We start from the raw sequence: 21,669 nt of genomic DNA, 5'->3' as shown, positions 1-21,669 counted from the left end.
CCAGATTTGACTTTAGATCTTGGTTGGATTATTGCAATTTTTTAGTTTGACTTCCCTGCCCAAAGGAAACTTATAAGACTAGTCACTTTCACAGTGTGCATGGCTGTGTGTTTATGATGGCCATATAATGCTGTATATTTACAAAAGTAATGGAGCAGATAAGTCTGGTCAGCTGCTAGGTAAACAAATGTTTAAGGGAGATAATACCTTGTTTGGAGTGACCTAGAAAAGAATTCAAATTTTAACACCTTGTTATAAAAATTCTTGTGTGGTCCATGACATCATAAAGTGATGTGGTGAAGTCTAGATTTAAGTGTGACTTAGGCCAATAACTTAGTTTAGTGAAACTGAAATATGCTCAGGTAGAGTTTAGTGAAACTGAAATATGCTCAGGTAGAGTTTAGTGAAACTGAAATATGCTCAGGTAGAGTTTAGTGAAGCTGAAATATGCTCAGGTAGATTTTAGTTTAGTGAAACTGAAATATGCTCAGGTAGAGTTTAGTTTAGTGAAACTGAAATATGCTCAGGTAGAGTTTAGTTTAGTGAAACTGAAATATGCTCAGGTAGAGTTTAGTTTAGTGAAACTGAAATATGCTCAGGTAGAGTTTAGTTTAGTTTAGTGAAACTGAAATGTGCTCAGGTAGAGTTTAGTTTAGTTTAGTGAAACTGAAATATGCTCAGGTAGAGTTTAGTTTAGTGAAACTGAAATATGCTCAGGTAGAGTTTAGTTTAGTGAAACTGAAATATGCTCAGGTAGAGTTTAGTTTAGTTTAGTGAAACTGAAATATGCTCAGGTAGAGTTTAGTTTAGTGAAACTGAAATATGCTCAGGTAGAGTTTAGTTTAGTTTAGTGAAACTGAAATATGCTCAGGTAGAGTTTAGTTTAGTAAAACTAAAATATGTTTGGTTAGATTATAGTTTAGTTTAGTGAAACTGAAATATGCTCAGGTAGATTATAGTTTATGAATCCTAAAAATTAAATTATTTTTGTGTTGTTGACAGAAGGAAGACGTGAATGTGGAGAAGGAAGCATCAAGTCAAGTTGAACTGTCAGAAGAGCATCAGGAAGAGATCAAAGAGGTTTGGGGTGAAGGGGATAATGTGGAACACAATTATCCCGAGAGACCGAGGGAGAAAAAGTGGGAGAATCGTGGTCGAGGACAAGGAGCTAATTACCCTGGCAGGGGAGGGCAAGGAGTTTATCAAAATGGCAGACGGATTAGTAGTCGAGGAAGGGGATACAACAATAGGAATAGGGAAGAGTTTCAGAGAGATTTACCACCAAGATTTAGAAAACAGTTCAATAGTAGCTGATTGACATTTACTACCAACAGAAACACACTGTCATGTGATTGGTAAATGGAACTAGTCATGAAAACATTTTTGACTTGATTTCTAAGTTTAAAAAATGAACCTAGAAAAATTTAACTTCTTCATATTGTCTTTAACTAGATGTGTTTTACAAGATAACTTTCTGTTTCAGTATTTATGCAACATATCCAATACTATTCATTTTCTTTTCTTTCTGTGAAGTTTTAGCTTGTTTTAAAATAAACTGAATCAAAATAGTATGTAAGAATTATAATACTTCATTTAAAAAATCACTTTATTAAATTATTTTTGTTTTGCTAAATTCATGTACACTGAGTTATCAGTTTTTTATTGAAATATTTGGTTATGTTACACAATCCACAAAAACATGACTGTACTTAAGTTTGTAGTTGCCATTTGTTTGGTTGATGTTAAAGAAAAAAACAACATTCCACTCTCAATATGGTTCTGGTTGAGAAGGTTTTTATGTTTCTTGCTTTGTTTAATTAAGTTTGTTACTTATTTGAGTTTGTGGAATATCATTGTTGTTTGATTAAACTTGTATCAATCTCATGGATGGTAGATTTTTCATTTTAGATGAATGAGTTTCATTTTGCTAATGTAAGAATGGTTTAATTTGTTTGTTTTATTTCATTACCCACTGGAATGCTGTGTTGTGTTGTTGTGACAATCTATTGTCTTTGAGGCCTCAATTGATTGGTCACCAAAGGTCATGTGACTAAATCTAGACAAAACATGTCCATTGATGTGCTGAGTGGAAACTGAGTGATCTCCCTTTACAGGAAACTGGGAGATCTCAAACCATGACCATTGGAGGTTGTTCCTTACACCTGGTGTTCCTTACACCTGACCCTCTATACCACCTGGTATTCCTTACACCTGACTCTATACACCACCTGGTATTCCTTACACCTGACTCTATATACCACCTGGTATTCCTTACACCTGACCATATATACCACCTGGTATTCCTTACACCTGACCCTATATACCACCTGGTATTCCTTACACCTGACTCTATACACCACCTGCTATTCCTTACACCTGACCCTATATACCACCTGGTATTCCTTACACCTGACTCTATACACCACCTGGTATTCCTTATACCTGACCCTATATACCACCTGGTATTCCTTACACCTGACCCTATATACCACCTGGTATTCCTTACACCTGACTCTATACACCACCTGGTATTCCTTACACCTGGCTCTATACACCACCTGGTATTCCTTACACCTGACCTTATATATCACCTGCTATTCCTTACACCTGACCCTATATACCACTTGGTATTCCTTACACCTGACCCTATATGCCACCTGGTATTCTTACACCTGACCCTATGTACCACCTGGTATTCCTTACACCTGACCCTATATACCACCTGGTATTCCTTACACCTGACCCTATATACCACCTGGTATTCCTTACACCTGACACTATATACCACCTGGTATTCCTTACATCTGACCCTATATACTATATACCACCTGGTATTCCTTACACCTGACCCTATATACCACCTGGTATTCCTTACACCTGACCCTATATACCACCTGGTATTCCTTACACCTGACCCTATATACCACCTGGTATTCCTTACACCTGACTCTATACACCACCTGGTATTCCTTACACCTGGCTCTATACACCACCTGGTATTCCTTACACCTGACCTTATATATCACCTGCTATTCCTTACACCTGACCCTATATACCACTTGGTATTCCTTACACCTGACCCTATATGCCACCTGGTATTCTTACACCTGACCCTATGTACCACCTGGTATTCCTTACACCTGACCCTATATACCACCTGGTATTCCTTACACCTGACCCTATATACCACCTGGTATTCCTTACACCTGACACTATATACCACCTGGTATTCCTTACATCTGACCCTATATACTATATACCACCTGGTATTCCTTACACCTGACCCTATATACCACCTGGTATTCCTTACACCTGACCCTATATACCACCTGGTATTCCTTTCACCTGACCCTATATACCACCTGGTATTCCTTACACCTGACCATATATACCACCTGGTATTCCTTACACCTGACCCGATACAACACCTGGTATTCCTTACACCTGACCCTATATGCCACCTGGTATTCCTTACACCTGACCCTATATGCCACCTGGTATTCCTTACACCTGACCCTATACGCCACCTGGTATTCCTTACACCTGACTCTGACGTAATGACTCCAGTACTTGATGACTCGAACCAGAATGTGAGAATCAAACGACAAACTCTATCAGTAGCTGGCAGGTCACGTGACATGAAACGATCAAGTGCATATTGGCCAGACAAAAATGTAGAAACTTGGTCAAAGTTTTTGGTTTGGTGATGGCTGATGGGCCTGGCGTATGTTGACGTCAGGCCGACTAGTCTGAAACCTCATCTTAGCGATGGCTAAGTTTTTATTCACCAGAAAATGTATTTAGTACACATTTATGAAGAGAATCAAAGTTAGCAGAGTTTAATATAACGGGGCCTACAAGAATCACTGGTGGGGGAGGGGGAATGTGTTGGTGTCCTAACGTAGGAACAGTCTAAGTAGAACATGATACGCAACATTTTATACAACTTTTAGAACTGTTGCTAATTAACATTTTAAATAACTGCCTGATAAATTTAGTTTTTTATAACCAAAATGAAAATATATTCTTTACAATACTTGTTGATCTGAGTGAAGGCCTGCGTTAACTTCGATCAATGCCTAGCGTGATTTTAACGTCTTTTACATCTCCGCTTTAAGTTAAACAAACTAGCAGCAGACAGAAACGGTTTCATAATAATATACCAGAAAGCAACTATTTCATAATTCAATGTGCGCCAATAAAATGTATAAGAAAAAGTTGATTTCAGTGTTGCACTTTTTTTTACAGAGGCGTGAAAATTTAAACAGGAGTGGCTTGATTTTTGCAACGGCGCGTAACTTTATTCACCGAAATCCAGCCAAGATATTCTGGTCCAACAATGAAATTCTGTTCTAACCAAGAAATTCTGGTCCAATTGAGAAATTATGATTTCACTTTAAAAATTATGGTCCAAAACGAAATTCACTTATTCAAGTGGAATTAATGAATAGATAATAATTTGGATAAGATTTTAACTTACACCTGTTGACTGCCACAAGTTTGTGTGTGCGTGCGTGTTTGTGTGTGTTTGTTTTGAACACATCAGCGGGAAGAGACATAGATATCAACAAACATGTAAGAGTTTCTTCCAGGCATCTCTTCGAAAAAAAATCTACCGCCCCCCCCCCCACCCACGAACTTCAAGTTTGTATTGGTTATTTCCCTTTATTAAATGGAATACTCAAATAACATTTAAATTTTTAAATTATTCAATTATGCTACATGTAGCTGTACTCAGTGGCGTAGCGAGGTCGGGTGTCACCCGGTGCGGCACTTAATGGTGTCACCCCCCAGAGGCATAGCGACCCTTCCCGGGGACAAACTTTCAAGTTTTCGATTTGCACCCCCCCCCCCCTCAAACTTTCGATTTGCACCCCCCCCCCAAACTTTCGATTTGCACCCCCCCCCCTCAAGTTTTTCTCTATATATTTTGCTATTTTTTGCCTTGGTGTCACCCCCCTAAATGGTGTCACCCGGTGCGGTCCGCACCCCCCGCTACGCCCCTGGCTGTACTTATTATTCAATTGTTATTGTACCATTGCTTTCTGTTGTCCGAAACATCTGATTCAGCTAAATATCCGCTGATTAGGAAGAAGTGGGGGGGGGGGGTGAAGGAAGGGAGGGGGGTACGCCGGAAGACGTAGAATGTAAACATTTGTATCCCCGGTGGCAAAGTCAGGTAGCTCAGGTGATCCATAGACGGTCCAGGCAAACAGTCGTAAACATTTATTAGAATCTCTCCCTTCATTTCATCTTAGAACACCTTCAATAGGCTCCTTCTAAAGGGAGATAACCCATTTGGTCACCGTTTAAAGGGACGTAAGCGAGTACTTTCATCTTACAATACTAGCCTCGCCAACCGCTTTTATTGCATGCACAGCGCTTCTTATCTTAGTCCGAGAAAAGTTAATGCCCTTGTCTATTACCTTGTTTTGCTATGAGACAAGTCCAGGTTATAAAGTACGAACTTTGCATTTTTTTTTCAACAAGAGCGATCCATCGTGTCAAAGGTGAATGGTTTAATCAAAGGTCAAATACTAAAGTGATATGCAACATAGTCGAGCAGTTTAAAAACAATTTTTTAAGAAATTTTTTTTTAGTTGATTTGTTTTAAAAATATCCTCGTGTCATTACCCGGTGAATTCATAGCACGAATCCGCTGCTCATAACCATTGACTACAACCACTGGCCCAAACACAATCACTGACTACAACAACTGACTACAACCACTGACCAAAACCTCTAACCATAACACAACTACTGACCACAGCATCTAATCACAGACTACAACCACAGACCACAACTACTGACCACAGCATCTAATCACAGACTGCAACCACAGACCACAACTACTGACCACAGCATCTAATCACAGACTACAACCACAGACCACAACTACTGACCACAGCATCTAATCACAGACTACAACCACAGACCACAACTACTGACCACAGCATCTAATCACAGACTACAACCACTGACCACAACCACTGACTACAGCCTATAACCACAACACAACAACTGACCACAGCCGATAACCACAACACAACCACTGAAAACAGCCTATAACCACAGACTATAACCACTGACCACAACCTCTAATTATAACCACTGTCTAACTATAACCGAAGTAATTCTTCACGTTTGTACCAGGATATAACGTAATTTTAAGCTGGTCTATTTCTCACTCGTTTGTAGGCATTTGTTCTAGAATGTTTCTAGTGTTTGTATCTATCTAAACGATGAACCGTCACGGTTGATCAGCACACCGTCACGACTGAGCTGTCACGTGGTCTCAGTTGAACGGTTGCAAGAACGGGACTCTCACTTCTGCTGGAGGCCACGCCCTGATTAGCGGGCCGGGAGATGAAAGCTGTTTGACCGCGCCAGGTCAGCACCCCACCACCCCACCCCCTCCCGAGATGCTGTGGCGCTAATCAACTCAATGGCCCGGCGCTCGTGTCTTGTAATGGGTAGCCTCCATCAATGGCCGCATATCAATGGCCACATAGCAAGTGGCCACATAAGGAATGGCCACATACAAATGACAACAAAAAGGGGAACAGTTTAACACTGGCGGTGTAGACAAAACTTGAAACACTTCTACAACATCTGAGGTTGGCGGTTCTTGCCTGTCGGCTATAACAATACAGTGCAAGTTAGAAACGTTGACTCAAATCTGTTCACGTTAAAAATAAATTTGAATACAATTGCTTTTGTTTCTTTTTCATTTTCATAAGTCACCCACAAAAACACCTGACACATAGAAATGTATTTGAGCAGCTTTAGATCTTTCCAGTCGCTTTGAGTTAGAAGAGTGTTGGGTTCCTTAAACTTACAGTACAAGATTTTTCATTGGTCCAAATATGGTGACACGTGACTTGAAAATATTTAATTTGTGTTGACAAAACATTTCAGTGTACTAGAACAATCGGGTAAAGTTGATCTATTATCAAACTACAACAAGATCAAATTTTCTTCCATGCATCTCTTAGTCTAGAGAAAGTCTACCCCCCTCCCCTCCGAACGAAATGGAATTTATATAGAAAATATATAAAATTGATGTCTCCCCCCCCCCCCTCCCCGATAATTTCAAGTGCAACCCCTGGAGAAAAAAGTCTGGAAGAAACACTGAGCAAGATAATCTTCCATCAAACTATAACATGATAATCTTCCATCAAACTATAACATAATAATCTTCCATCAAACTATAACATGATAATCTTCCATCAAACTATAACAAGATAATCGTCCATCAAGCTATAATAAGATTATTGTGACTTCCCCTAACGTCGCTCAGGTACCCATTTGAGTTGGGTGGACTCAGGGTCCTGCTAGCCAGGAACCCGAACTTGAGACTTTCGGGCTAGCAGTTGAACGCTCTACAATTTGAGCACGCCATCCATTATAAGATGTAAACCTTCCATCAAATTATAACAAGTTCTGCACTGACTTCTTGGGCAGAGTTTTCCCCTGCTAACTTGTTAAAAGATATCTAAGACACTAGAGGGATATTTTTAGCCTGCAATTGTTGAAATGAACTAAAACGCGTTTTTTTTTTAAATTAATTTATCTATTTTATCTGTTTAAAGTTTAAAAATCTCACAATTAAATAGTTTTAATAATGTATATAAATTAATCCCATGCGTATTTCTCATATAAAAACTACTTGATATCTAGCGAGTAATTTACATGAGTAGATCCATTTAGTTGTATGCATTAACAGCTCCGTTAATTAACTGAAGATTCCACCCCCCCCCCCCATCCCGGATGATGAATGAGGGGGCATATGAAATCAGGCGGTACCTTTGTCTTAACGTGGTTCTTACCCTCTGCCTTAGCTGTACGCGAGTCTTACTCGGTAAGTCTAATTCCCGATACGTTTATCTAAATTGGTCTTTGTTGGGCCCATGTCATTGTTTTCTTTTGATCACCGCGGGTTTAGAGATTAAAATTGTACGGACCAATTACCGCCCTTGGAAACGTATTACCCAGCATCCATGCGGAGATTACAATGGCTAAAATTAGTAACGGCACACCAGATCTAATCATGCGCAGTGTAAATATGACGACCCGGCGACTTCCACTACGGGAGTTCACGTTTCCCTCCGCCCGCCGCCAGTATCGACCCCGTGTGATAACACTCGCCCGTGTTCAAAATATTTGCCTCGAGTTTTTGGGCTGGCTCATAATTAGATTAACAGGGGGAGGAACTCGTGTGCCACAATAAGAGAGTAATTAATCAAGTTCTAAAAGCTTAACAAATACAATGTAGATCTAACCCATGAAGAGTGTTTACCAGGGCATTTCTTACATTGCTATTTTTAAAAAACACCTGTGTATATCATCTATCTCTACAATATTTAATTAAACTTTAAACTGATTTGATTAATTTTTTACAAAAAAAAATAGCTTTAAAATGTCAACTGAGAAACTTAAGGTGTTAGTAAAAATAAGTAATGGTATCCATCCACATCCTTAAATAAATAACAAAAAAATGTAAAATTCAATATCTTTTTCGTATCAATGAGAAGACGTCACGCTTTTAACGACTTTACTCAACCCCCTTCTCCACCCACATTGTAACAAAAAGCTAGACCCATTCCCTAAAATAAAGTCACATCTAAAACTTTATTCTTTCAATAATCTACGAAACAATCAACCAGTATTTTTAAAAACTTTATTCTTTCAATAATCTACGAAACAATCAACCAGTATTTTAAAAAAACTTTATTCTTTCAATAAACTACGAAACAATCAACCAGTATTTTTAAAAACTTTATTCTTTCAATAAACTACGAAACAATCAACCAGTATTTTTAAAAACTTTATTCTTTCAATAAACTACGAAACAATCAACCAGTATTTTAAAAAACTTTATTCTTTCAATAATCTACGAAACAATCAACCAGTATTTACCAACTAATGTGTAGCAGCCGTGAGTGTACTTCAGCTGACAAGTGTCCTAAACAATGTAATCGTCAGTTAGTTATCCAAATGTCATCCAGATGACATCTAGATGTCAATGCTGTGCTACCTAAGTTTCCCCATGTGGCGTCGTTAGTAGACCTACAAAAATAAATATACACGGATCTTGTTGACATACACATACGAACTTTGTTAACATACACATACGAACTTTGTTAACATACACATACGAACTTTGTTAACATACACATACGAACTTTGTTAACATACACATACGAACTTTGTTAACATACACATACGAACTTTGTTAACATACACATACGAACTTTGTTAACATACACATACGAACTTTGTTAACATACACATACGAACTTTGTTAACATACACATACGAACTTTGTTAACATACACAAACGAAATTTGTTAACATACACATACAAACTTTGTTGACATACACAAACGAAATTTGTTAACATACACATACAAACTTTGTTAACATACACATACGAAATTTGTTGACATACACATACAAACTTTGTTAACATACACATGCGAACTTTGTTAACATACACATACAAACTTTGTTGACGTGTATTTAAAAATTCAGTACTTATTCGTTTAAAATTGCTTCGTGTATTTTTTTACAATTTCCAGGAGATTTTTAAAAATAAAAAAAAAACTAAGGAGCCTGAAAAGGGGGGGGGGGCGGTGTATTAAACAATTCCTTAAATTGTCACAAGAAAGGTAGAGAGGTGAAAACGTAGTGAGGAGGTGAGGTGTGTGTGTGAGGTGTGTGTGTGTGAGGTGTGTGTGTGTGTGAGAAGGTGAGGTGTGAGGTGTGTGAGTAAGGAGATGAGGTGTGTGTGTGTGAGGAGGTGAAGTGTTTGAGAGGTGTGTGTGTGAGATGTGTGTGCAGGTGTGTGTGTGTGTGTGAGGAGGTGAGGTGTGGGGAGGTGAGGTGTGTGTGTGAGGTGTGTGTGTGGTGTGTGTGTGTGAGGAGGTGAGGTGTATGTGAGGTGTGTGTGTGAGGAGGTGAGGTGTGTGTGTGATGTGTTTGTGTGGTGTGTGTGTGGTGTGTGTGGAGATGAGGTGTGTGGGGGGGAGGTGTATGTGTGTGTGAGGAGGTGAGGTGTGTGTGGGGAGGTGACGTGTATATGAGGAGGTGACGTGTGTGTGGGGGGAGGTGTGTGTGTGAGGAGATGAGGTGTGTGTGGGGAGGAGGAGGTGTAGTTACCAGAACAAGCTCCAGCCTGTAGACCAATGCCTCTCCCCCTTGTCAGATAAACACCCCGCGTTACGCCAGGGACACGGCGTTAGACAAGGGGAGGGGAAGGGGGGGGGGTAATTAGCCAAGTGGAACGGTTTATTCGTTCAGCAGATTTGGATTTATTGGATTCAGGTCAGTTGACCCATGGTCACGCATATCTAGCAGCTCAGTACACTACGTCGCTAGGCAACGCCTCGTTCTGGTTTGTTCACTCGGTGGTTCGTCTGCTTGTGGGTAGACCCCCCCCCCAACTACATCCCCGTCCCCATGATGTCCCCCAGTGGTAGCAGACAGTGTCCCCCACATTAATAGCCCCCCCCCCCCTCCCACCACCTCCCTAAAGTCCTAAACAATTTTGTCTAGTGGTAAAGTTCCAACCTTGTTCTAGGTTTGTTTTGTATCTGTTCTATATTTATTCTAGATTTGTTCTAGATTTGTTCTAGATTTGTTCTAGATTTGTTCTAGATTTGTTCTAGATTTGTTCTAGATTTGTTCTAGATTTGTTCTAGATTTGTTCTAGATTTGTTCTAGATTTGTTCTAGATTTGTTCTAGATTTGTTCTAGATTTGTTCTAGATTTGTTCTAGGTTTGTTCTAGTGCAGAACATCAGAACATTCCGCGTGAGCCGATTGTTTACAAAACATGCTGTCGTCTGTTGACTGCGGCGTTGGTCACGTGTCTCCCGGTGTTCAGGTGTTTTCACCCGCCACTCCAGTCGACAACTGACAAAAGGGCGACCACTCCTGAGAAGTGAGTGCGTAAGGGGCGACAACTCCAGCGGTTACATCAAAGGGACACAACCACCGCGAGCTTTACAAATCCCACCTAAAATCACCGATCATCGCCAGCCTGCGAGCCTCACCTTAATGAGATAACAAAAGCTGGTCTTAGGGGTGGGGTCAGGGAGGGGGGAAGGAGACGGTCCCTCAAGTAAATCCAGTTAACGGCCTTGACGTCGCGCCAAATTAGCAGCCAATTAACGGATTAGACGATAAAGACGCCACGGTGATATCAAATCGAGTAGGTGACTTCAAAGGCTGACCGTGTTCAAGTTGAACGTGCGATACTGTACTCACCAATTATCAACAGAGATCTACAATTGTAAAAAAAACTGACGTGGGCGTTGATACAAAAATCAGGAAGAGGAAATTTAAACGGAGCCCGACTGAAGTGGTTTCAAATGTGGATTTGCTTGCCCACACGTTCCAGCTCATTTCCTTGTAGAGTAGTTGCACATAGTGGGTTAAACCTACTGGCTTGATGTTAAACCTACTGGCTTGATGTTAAACCTTCTGGCTTGATGTTAAACCTACTGGCTTGATGTTAAACACTCTGGCTTGATGTTAGACCTACTGACTTGATGTTAAACCTTCTGGCTTGATGTTAAACCTACTGGCTTGATGTTAAACCTTCTGGCTTGATGTTACAATATTCGGTTTGATGTTAAACCTACTGGCTTGATGTTAAACCTTCTGGCTTGATGTTAAAATATTTGGTTTGATGTTAAACCTACTGGCTTGATGTTAAACATACTTACTTGATGTTAAACCTACTGACTTGATGTTAAACATACTAGCTTGCTGCTAAACCTACTGATCTCAAATCGAAACTCCAAGCCTGTAAACCTACGAGTCTGAAGATAAACCTACTGTTATCAACCAGTCAACAATTTTGTACAACCTAGCCAACCCAGTAGCGTAGCGAGGGGGGGGGGGGCGGGGGGGGGGGGGGGGGACATATCTCCCCGGGCACCGACCTTAGGGGGCGCCAAAATGGGTTGGAAAAATAAATTGAAAGGTTGAGGGGGGTGCAAATCGAAAGTTTGAGGGGGGGGGTGCAAATTGAAAGTTTGACGGGGGTGCAAATCGAAATCTTGAGGGGGGTGGGGGTGCAAATCGGAAAGTGTGTCCCCGGGCGCCGGGAAGGGGGGAAGGGTCGCTACGCCTCTGAGCCAACCTACCTAATAAAGTCGAAACGTGTCTGTTTTTGTTTGTTTGTTTGTTTTTGTCATTTAACATAGTCAAGCTTTGTAAAACAAAGTTAAACTAGCTATAGTGTAAGTAATAGGAAATCAACACAAAGTCTTGGACTAAATTTTAAATTCTTGATGACAGCACATACATGAACGGCACTTTGGAACTAAATCTCTCAAAATCTACTAATCAAAAGATTTAAAGCAACACAAAAGTAATATTGGTCATGATTTTTAATAAACAATTAAAATGTTTTACAATCGATACTAAAAAAAAAACAAATGTCTCTTTCACAAATATAATTTGTACAATATTTAAATTTTAATGTAGCATCAATGTTTAAAATATATTGGCCTACATTTAATTTCAAGTTTTCCGCAAATATTGAAAGAAAAGTTAAAATTAAATATTTTTTTAAAATGTAGTTCAAATATTTTTTAAATGTACGACAATCACTCAGAAGACATCAATGCTCCGACCCCTCTGACACAACTGGGACAATGCCACAGCCTTTTCAATGTGTATTGCCTAACAATGGACTCGTCCGCTGTAAGGGGTGTTGTCTTGTAACTAGTAACTGATTGATGAACCCACACAAAAAAACAAGGTTACGTCACCGATACAGCTCCCCGACTGTGAGTAATCCCCCCTGTTTCTTTTAGTTCTAGTTGAAAGAAGAAAACAGTCAATCAAAGTAGCTGTGAGTAATGGCGCGATTTCTAGAAAAAGAAATTCTTGGTTTCTCCAGTTTCCATGTTCTAGTATTTATCGTGTTCGCGTTTTTTTCTTCATAAATTTTAAGAGGTTGGACATGAACCAATTTTTTAAAAAAAGCTTTAAGCTCAGACTTTTTCAGATCTGACAGTGAGTTGTTTCCAAATAGCACTACAACTACCATCAAACAAAAGTTGACACTACAACTACCATCAAGAAAAATAGTGACATTAAATATACAACCAACACAGTAGCGTAGCGAGGGGGGGGGGGCGGGGGGGGGGGGACATATGTCCCCGGGCGCCGAGCTTAGGGGGCGCCAAAATGGGTTGGAAAAATAAGTTGAAAGGTTGAGGGGGGTGGAAATTGAAAGTTTGAGGGGGGGGGGGTGGTGCAAATCGAAAGTTTGAGGGAGGGGGTGCAAATCGAAATCTCGAGGGGGGGGGTGCAAATCGAAAAGTTTGTCCCCGGGCGCCGGGAAGGGTCGCTACGTCTCTGAACCAACATAAAAAGTAAGACTACACCTACCATCATCACAAAAGGTGACACCAAATCACCACCTACACAAAAGTCGCCAGTACAACCACATACTACGAAAAAGGTGACACTAAAACTACCACCAACAAATATGGTGACATCAAATCTACAACCAACACAAAAGGTGACACCACATCTACCAACAAAAAGTTGACCCTACAACTACCACCAACATAAATGATGACATTATATTTACCACAATAATAAAAGGTAACACCACTACCACCACCACCACCACCAACACCACCACCAACACCACCAACACCAACACCACCACCAACACCACCACCACCACCACCACCATCACCACCATCACTACCACCACCAACAACAACAACAACACCACCACCACTACCACCACCACCACCACTAACACCACCACCACCACCACAACCACCACCATCACCACCACCACCACCACCATCACCACTACCACCACCACAACCACCACCATCACCACCACCACGACCACCATCACCACTACCACCACCACAACCACCACCATCACCACCACACTGAGACAGACAACTGGTGATTACGGTGAGTCACCCCATGAAGTGGTGTTGGTTGCTAAGATGTGGTAGTCCAGTCAGTAGGGGGATAAGTGTAGCTCTCCAGCTTCAAATGTTTCAAACAATTCGCGTTACGGATAGTTGACAAACTGTACACCAGTTTGTTCGTATGTTCGTATGCTTGTAGCCATACTTGTTGTGATGCAGTAAATACATACGGAGTATGTTTTTTAGGGATATGGATAGGGATAGGGTTAAGGTTAGGGTTAGGGTTAACTCTGTCTAATAAGTTAACGTGTTTTTGTTTGGTCCGGAGGTTGAGCATCGAATTTAGTCGTTTGTGAGTTCATTTTTACAACCAGACCCAGCGGGTTTATACAAGAACATTATCCTCCCCCTCCCCCCACCCCCAGATAATTATTCCCCGGAAGGGGGGGGGCACATGGCACTTCGGTTTATGTCCGGGGGCTACAAGTGAATGGGGGGTGGACACGGTGTCCTACCCAGTTCCAAAAAGATGCATGAAAGAAACTATACACACTGTACGTGTGAATTAACCTTGGCGTTACTGCTAACCATCAAATAAAGACCAAAAATATCTTTGTCGTGTCCTTCAACTTAAAATTTTATGTTGAATTTAAATAAGCAAGGCTAAGTGACGTCACCTGACGGGGGCGTGTCACGTGATCGCTGATAAACCACTTGCATGTAACCATGGAAACTCCCAGAAGCTCGGAGATCCCCAGAGGATGTAAAACGTCGAGTGTTCCAAGTAGAGTGCTCTTCACGGCTAGAGTTTAACAACTTACATAACAACAGTTTAGCTCTTCACAGCTAGAGTTTAACAACTTACATAACAACAGTTTAGCTCTTCACAGCTAGAGTTTAACAACTTACATAACAACAGTTTAGCTCTTCACCGCTAGAGTTTAACAACTTACATAACAACAGTTTAGCTCTTCACAGCTAGAGTTTAACAACTTACATAACAACAGTTTAGCTCTTCACAGCTAGAGTTTAACAACTTACATAACAACAGTTTAGCTCTTCACAGCTAGAGTTTAACAACTTACATAACAACGGTTTAGCTCTTCACAGCTAGAGTTTAACAACTTACATAAAAACAGTTTAGCTCTTCACGGCTAGAGTTTAACAACTTACATAAAAACAGTTTAGCTCTTCACAGCTAGAGTTTAACAACCTACATAACAAATAGTTTTTACCCAGCCGCGTTTACTTTCCTTACACGAATCAGTTGCCCATCAGTGCTATATTTAGGAACATCTGGCGGATTCGAACTTGAGACTTTTGGGTTTGTAGCCGTGTGCTCTACCATTCAACCACGCCGTTTATAGTTTGATCACAGGGCATTGAAACTCTATATGAAACACGTTTTTAATTAGTATAGTATGTGGGACGATGGTAAATGGGACGATGGTAAATGGGACGATGGTAAATGGACGATGGTAAATGGACGATGGTATATGGGATGATGACATGGTATGTGGGGTGACGACATTTTTTTTTTTGGGATGATGACATGGTATATGGAATGAACACATGATTGAGATACTGGGTGTATCACGTAAACGTCTCTCCTCAAGTATTTTTCTACAGCTGAAGAGTTGCCGCCGCTGTTGAGAATGTTTTGATTTATTTACGTCTCGTCCACTGCCGGCTTGCTGTCAGGTCATTGACCCCACCCAAAGGTCGGCCTGACCTCAGCGGTGTAGATCTGGTAGATGACATGAGCTGTGGTCAAACATAACTGACAAACTGGCAAACTGGCAAACTGGCAAACTGGCAAACTGGCAAACTGGCAAACTGGCAAACTGGCAAACTGGCAAACTGGCAAACTGGCAAACTGGCAAACTGGCAAACTGACAAACTGACAAACTGGCAAACTGACAAACTGGCAAACTGACAGTGTGGTTTATGTGTAGGGTGGACTGGCCCGCCGGTCTACCGGGGAAAATACCAGTGAAATAATCACGGGGGGCCCCAAGAAATAATCACGGTGGGCCCTAGGAAATAATCACGGTGGGCCCTAGGAAATAATCACGATGGGCCCTAGGAAATAATCACGGGGGCCGCTTAAAAACTTTCCTGGGACATAGTCACCCCTGATCATGTTGTGTACTGATGAAGACCGCATGTCTATACGTCCGTAATCGTTCAACTCGCATTGTGGACTTGCTAAAGATTTATTTTGAATTAAAACTTGCGAATAACACTCGTTCATTCCATTGTTCATATCAATAACACTCGTTCAGTGCATTGTTCATATCAATAACACTCGTTCATTCCATTGTTCATATCAATAACACTCGTTCATTCCATTGTTCATATCAATAACACTCGTTCATTCCATTGTTCATATCAATAACACTCGTTCATTCCATTGTTCATATCAATAACACTCGTTCATTCCATTGTTTATATCAATAACACTCGTTCATTCCATTGTTTATATCAATAACACTCGTTCATTCCATTGTTCATATCAATAACACTCGTTCATTCCATTGTTTATATCAATAACACTCGTTCTTTCCATTGTTCATATCAATAACACTCGTTCATTCCATTGTTTATATCAATAACACTCGTTCATTCCATTGTTCATATCAATAACACTCGTTCTTTCCATTGTTCATATCAATAACACTCGCACATTCCATTGTTCATATCAATAACACTCGTTCATTCTACTGTTCATATCAATAACACTCGTTCATTCCATTGTTTATATCAATAACACTCGTTCTTTCCATTGTTCATATCAATAACACTCGTTCATTCCATTGTTTATATCAATAACACTCGTTCATTCCATTGTTCATATCAATAACACTCGTTCATTCCATTGTTTATATCAATAACACTCGTTCATTCCATTGTTCATATCAATAACACTCGTTCATTCCATTGTTTATATCAATAACACTCGTTCTTTCCATTGTTCATATCAATAACACTCGTTCATTCCATTGTTTATATCAATAACACTCGTTCATTCCATTGTTCATATCAATAACACTCGTTCATTCCATTGTTCATATCAATAACACTCGTTCATTCCATTGTTCATATCAATAACACTCGTTCATTCCATTGTTCATATCAATAACACTCGTTCATTCCATTGTTCATATCAATAACACTCGTTCATTCCATTGTTTATATCAATAACACTCGTTCATTCCATTGTTCATATCAATAACACTCGTTCTTTCCATTGTTCATATCAATAACACTCGTTCATTCCATTGTTCATATCAATAACACTCGTTCATTCCATTGTTCATATCAATAACACTCGTTCATTCCATTGTTCATATCAATAACACTCGTTCATTCCATTGTTTATATCAATAACACTCGTTCTTTCCATTGTTCATATCAATAACACTCGTTCATTCCATTGTTTATATCAATAACACTCGTTCATTCCATTGTTCATATCAATAACACTCGTTCATTCCATTGTTTATATCAATAACACTCGTTCATTCCATTGTTCATATCAATAACACTCGTTCATTCCATTGTTTATATCAATAACACTCGTTCTTTCCATTGTTCATATCAATAACACTCGTTCATTCCATTGTTTATATCAATAACACTCGTTCATTCCATTGTTCATATCAATAACACTCGTTCATTCCATTGTTTATATCAATAACACTCGTTCTTTCCATTGTTCATATCAATAACACTCGTTCATTCCATTGTTCATATCAATAACACTCGTTCATTCTACTGTTCATATCAATAACACTCGTTCATTCCATTGTTCATATCAATAACACACGCACATTCCATTGTTCATATTAATAACACTCGTTCATTCCATTGTTCCTATCAATAACACTCGCACATTCCATTGTTCATAGCAATAACACTCGCACATTCCATTGTGCATATCAATAACACACGCACATTCCATTTTTCATAGCAATAACACTCGAACATTCTATTGTGCATATCACTAACACACGCACCTTCCATTGTTCATATCAATAACACACGCACCTTCCATTGTTCATAGCAATAACACTCGCACATTCCATTGTTCCTATCAATAACACTCGCACATTCCATTGTTCATATCAATAACACACGCTCCTTCCATTGTTCATAGCAATAACACTCGCACATTCCATTGTTCATATCAATAACACTCGTTCATTCAATTGTTCCTATCAATAACACTCGCACATTCAATTGTTCCTATCAATAACACACGTTCAAGTCATGCTGTTGGTCAATTGACTGGCGCTCCCACATAATTACCACTCACGCTGGGTGGGGGTGGGTGTGGACGGTGGGTTAGGTAATGATAGGTAGTCCCAGTGGTATAGCAGACGATGGGGGGGTGGCGTGAAGGTGACGACACTAGGTTATATAATCCCCCCCACTCCCATGTCTGGCTCTAGATTAAGGAGCAGGGGTTAAATGACGTCATTGATAGACAAAGCAAGTCTACGTATTACGTCATCACTGGGTAGAGACTGGGAGTACACATCACACGTCACATTACACATCACATCACACATCACATGACACTACACGCACATCAGACCACATCCCATACTACACTTTTCAGATCACACATCACATGTTACACATCACATATCACACATCACACATCACATATCACATATGACATATCACACATCACATATCACATATCACATATCACATATCACATATCACATATCACATATCACATATCACATATCACATATCACATATCACATATCACATATCACATATCACATATCACATATCACATATCACATATCACATATCACATATCACATATCACATATCACATATCACATATCACATATCACATATCACACATCACACATTACACATCACATATCACATGTTACACATCACATATCCCATGTTACACATCACATATCACATGTTACACATCACATATCACACATCACATATCACACATCACATATCACATATCACACATCACATATCATATATCACATATCACACATCACACATTACACATCACATATCACATGTTACACATCACATATCCCATGTTACACATCACATATCACATGTTACACATCACATATCACATATAACACATTACACATCACACATCACACATCACATATCACATATAACACATCACACTACTCTCCACACACCCAACACCACACACACCTGTTTAAAAAATGAGAGCAGTATTACATATCTTGTTAATTATCATAATGCAAACATTGTAACAGCAAGTTGGAACCATTTTTTTCACAGTTGAATCACAATCGTCAATCACGTTCTCTCGACTGGATTTTCCCATCATTTCACATTTTAAAAGAAACTGCAGACAGCAAAAATAGAAAATGTGTTTTTGATGACGTGTGTGTTTGCTCTCTTTATTGTAAATGTAAATGTGACCATCTTTACATTCGCCATGCTAGCTTTACATCGTTAATGTTAGTATATCAATAATCGTATCATCTTGATTATCATAATTGGTGTGGTGAGCATTGATATTCAGCTTCGTTGTTTCAGCCGTTTTGTCATCAACATTCAAGTATCAACATCAAAGTTGATCAACATCATCAACATCAATGTTCATCAACATTAAAGTATCAACATCAATGTTCATCAACATTAAAGTATCAACATCAATGTTTATCAACATTAAAGTATCAACATCAATGTTCATCAACATTAAAGTATCAACCTCAACGTTAATCAACATTTAGGTATCAACAATAATGTTGATCAACATTAAAGTATCAACATCAATGTTCATCAACATTCAAGTATCACCATAAATGTTGATCAACATTCACATATCAACAGTAAAAAAAAAATGTACCCTTGTACTATTTCGGTTTGCTTGAAGTGGCCCTAAGAACGTTGGCCAGCTTATTGGGTGGCCACTTGTATGGGCCACTTGGCGAGCACTGTCGCATCAAGTGGATCAGGAAACATGGGGCGATTGACGGTTCCAGGAATTTGGGGGGGGGGGGGGGGTTGGGGGGGGTATGAGGTAATAGGAGAATAGTTCACGCTTAGAGATATGGGATAGATTGATTGATATTACATGGGATAGTAGGATAGATGGATGAGATTCAAATCAGACTGGATAAGTGGATAGTTGGATTAGATTAAAATCGGAAAAGGATAGTACGATAACGAAATATGGGTTTAGCATTGGAAAATTGTTAGCTAATATTTTAAAGTCAATTTAGAAATTTAGAAGTTATATTCATATAGAATTCAATAAGATATAGGAGAATATAGCATCTAGGTGAAAATTAACAGATTAAGAAGAACTATCGAGAATTTATAATTTGGTGTGTTTATGTGTGTGTTTGGGGGGGGGGGGGTAATGAATTTTATAGTTTGATGCGTGTGTGTTGGGGTTGATGAACTATATAGTTTGATTTGTGTGTTGGAAGGGGGGGAATTGATGAATTGTAGTTTCATTTGTGTGTAGGAGGGGGGGGGGTGATATATTTTGCTAATCGAAATAAAACTGAAACAGAGTGTTCTTCTTGCATGACGTCATTATGGATTATCATTTGATCAAAGCCGAAAAGGCCGATAATCCTACCCTGAACGGTGTTTATTGTTGAAGCACTTGGCTTAAATCACTCGTCCAAGTTCGATCAACATTATTTAGAGCCCTTTCATTCAAGTGACGATTCTCTAGCTACACCAGCCCGGATTAACTCGGCAAGCCACCAAACACCTACACTGTGATCAGTGTTGATCTACCCCCTCTACACTGATACACCCCCCTCCCCCCGGATACGCGGTGTTTTAACCCCGACCAGAAGCGGAAATAGATGGTGTACTTATGGGCCGTAAGGGGAAACTACTCACGGTGATTAACTTCCCCTCCACGCCCCACCCCGCGGCCGTAGCGTGATGTATGTCCGCTCAATGGCCAAACATTCTCTCTTGTAGGCGGTGTCGGCCCGCACACCTCCACCCCCGGGAACAAAGGGAATAGACCCAGGGCTGTCACTAGTGGATCCTCTCCTGCTCCGTTACCTGACCACTTGACACAACAAGCTCTGTCTGTTGACTGTTGGGATCTGAGGGAAGGGGAGAGATTAGCGTTAGGGGACGTCGGTTAATCGGCGGTCAGGTCGCACCCATTTTAATACCCCATTCATGCATCATATATATATATATATATATATATATATATATATATATATATATATATATATATATATATATATATATATATATATATATATATAATTCCCCCCCCTTACCCGAGTGGGTCCATATCTCACATATACAACCTACCTTCTTGAACTTCCCCATATAAAGTGCTATAACATTCCCATAGACCAGCACCCGTATATAACTATTCTAAAATTGTGCTGTGTGGGCACAGTGTGGGTACGATTTGGGTACGGTGTGCTTGCTGTGTGGGTACAGTGTGGGTACAGTGTGGGTACGATTTGGGTACGGTGTGCTTGCTGTGTGGGTACAGTGTGGGTACAGTGTGGGTACGATTTGGGTACGGTGTGCTTGCTGTGTGGGTACAGTGTGGGTACAGTGTGGGTACGATTTGGGTACGGTGTGCTTGCTGTGTGGGTACAGTGTGGGTACAGTGTGGGTACGATTTGGGTACGGTGTGCTTGCTGTGTGGGTACAGTGTGGGTACTGTAGCCTACACTAAAAATGCTGACCATTCAAACTCGTATAACTGCACGTTTTCAGGGTAA

General features: G+C 40.0%; 1 protein-coding gene across 2 annotated transcripts in view; it reads left to right on the top strand.

Moving 5' to 3' along the window:
- Nucleotides 1–1,884, top strand: part of LOC131942261 (TPR and ankyrin repeat-containing protein 1) — a 39,497-nt gene extending 37,613 nt beyond the window's left edge. For both annotated transcript variants that reach the window (XM_059302021.1, XM_059302022.1), the window contains exon 63: nt 1,003–1,884. In XM_059302021.1, coding sequence (XP_059158004.1) covers nt 1,003–1,314 — 312 coding nt within the window. In that variant the 3' untranslated portion in view covers nt 1,315–1,884. The remainder of the gene's footprint in view (nt 1–1,002) is intronic.
- The last annotated feature ends 19,785 nt before the right edge of the window (nt 1,885–21,669 follow it).

Source organism: Physella acuta, unplaced genomic scaffold (assembly GCF_028476545.2).
Source record: "Physella acuta isolate Inbredline_101_S28 unplaced genomic scaffold, ASM2847654v3 ptg000398l, whole genome shotgun sequence".
Classification (NCBI taxonomy): Eukaryota; Metazoa; Mollusca; class Gastropoda; family Physidae; genus Physella; species Physella acuta.
Note: the sequence above shows the minus strand (reverse complement) of the source record. Positions and strands in the feature narration are given on the sequence as shown.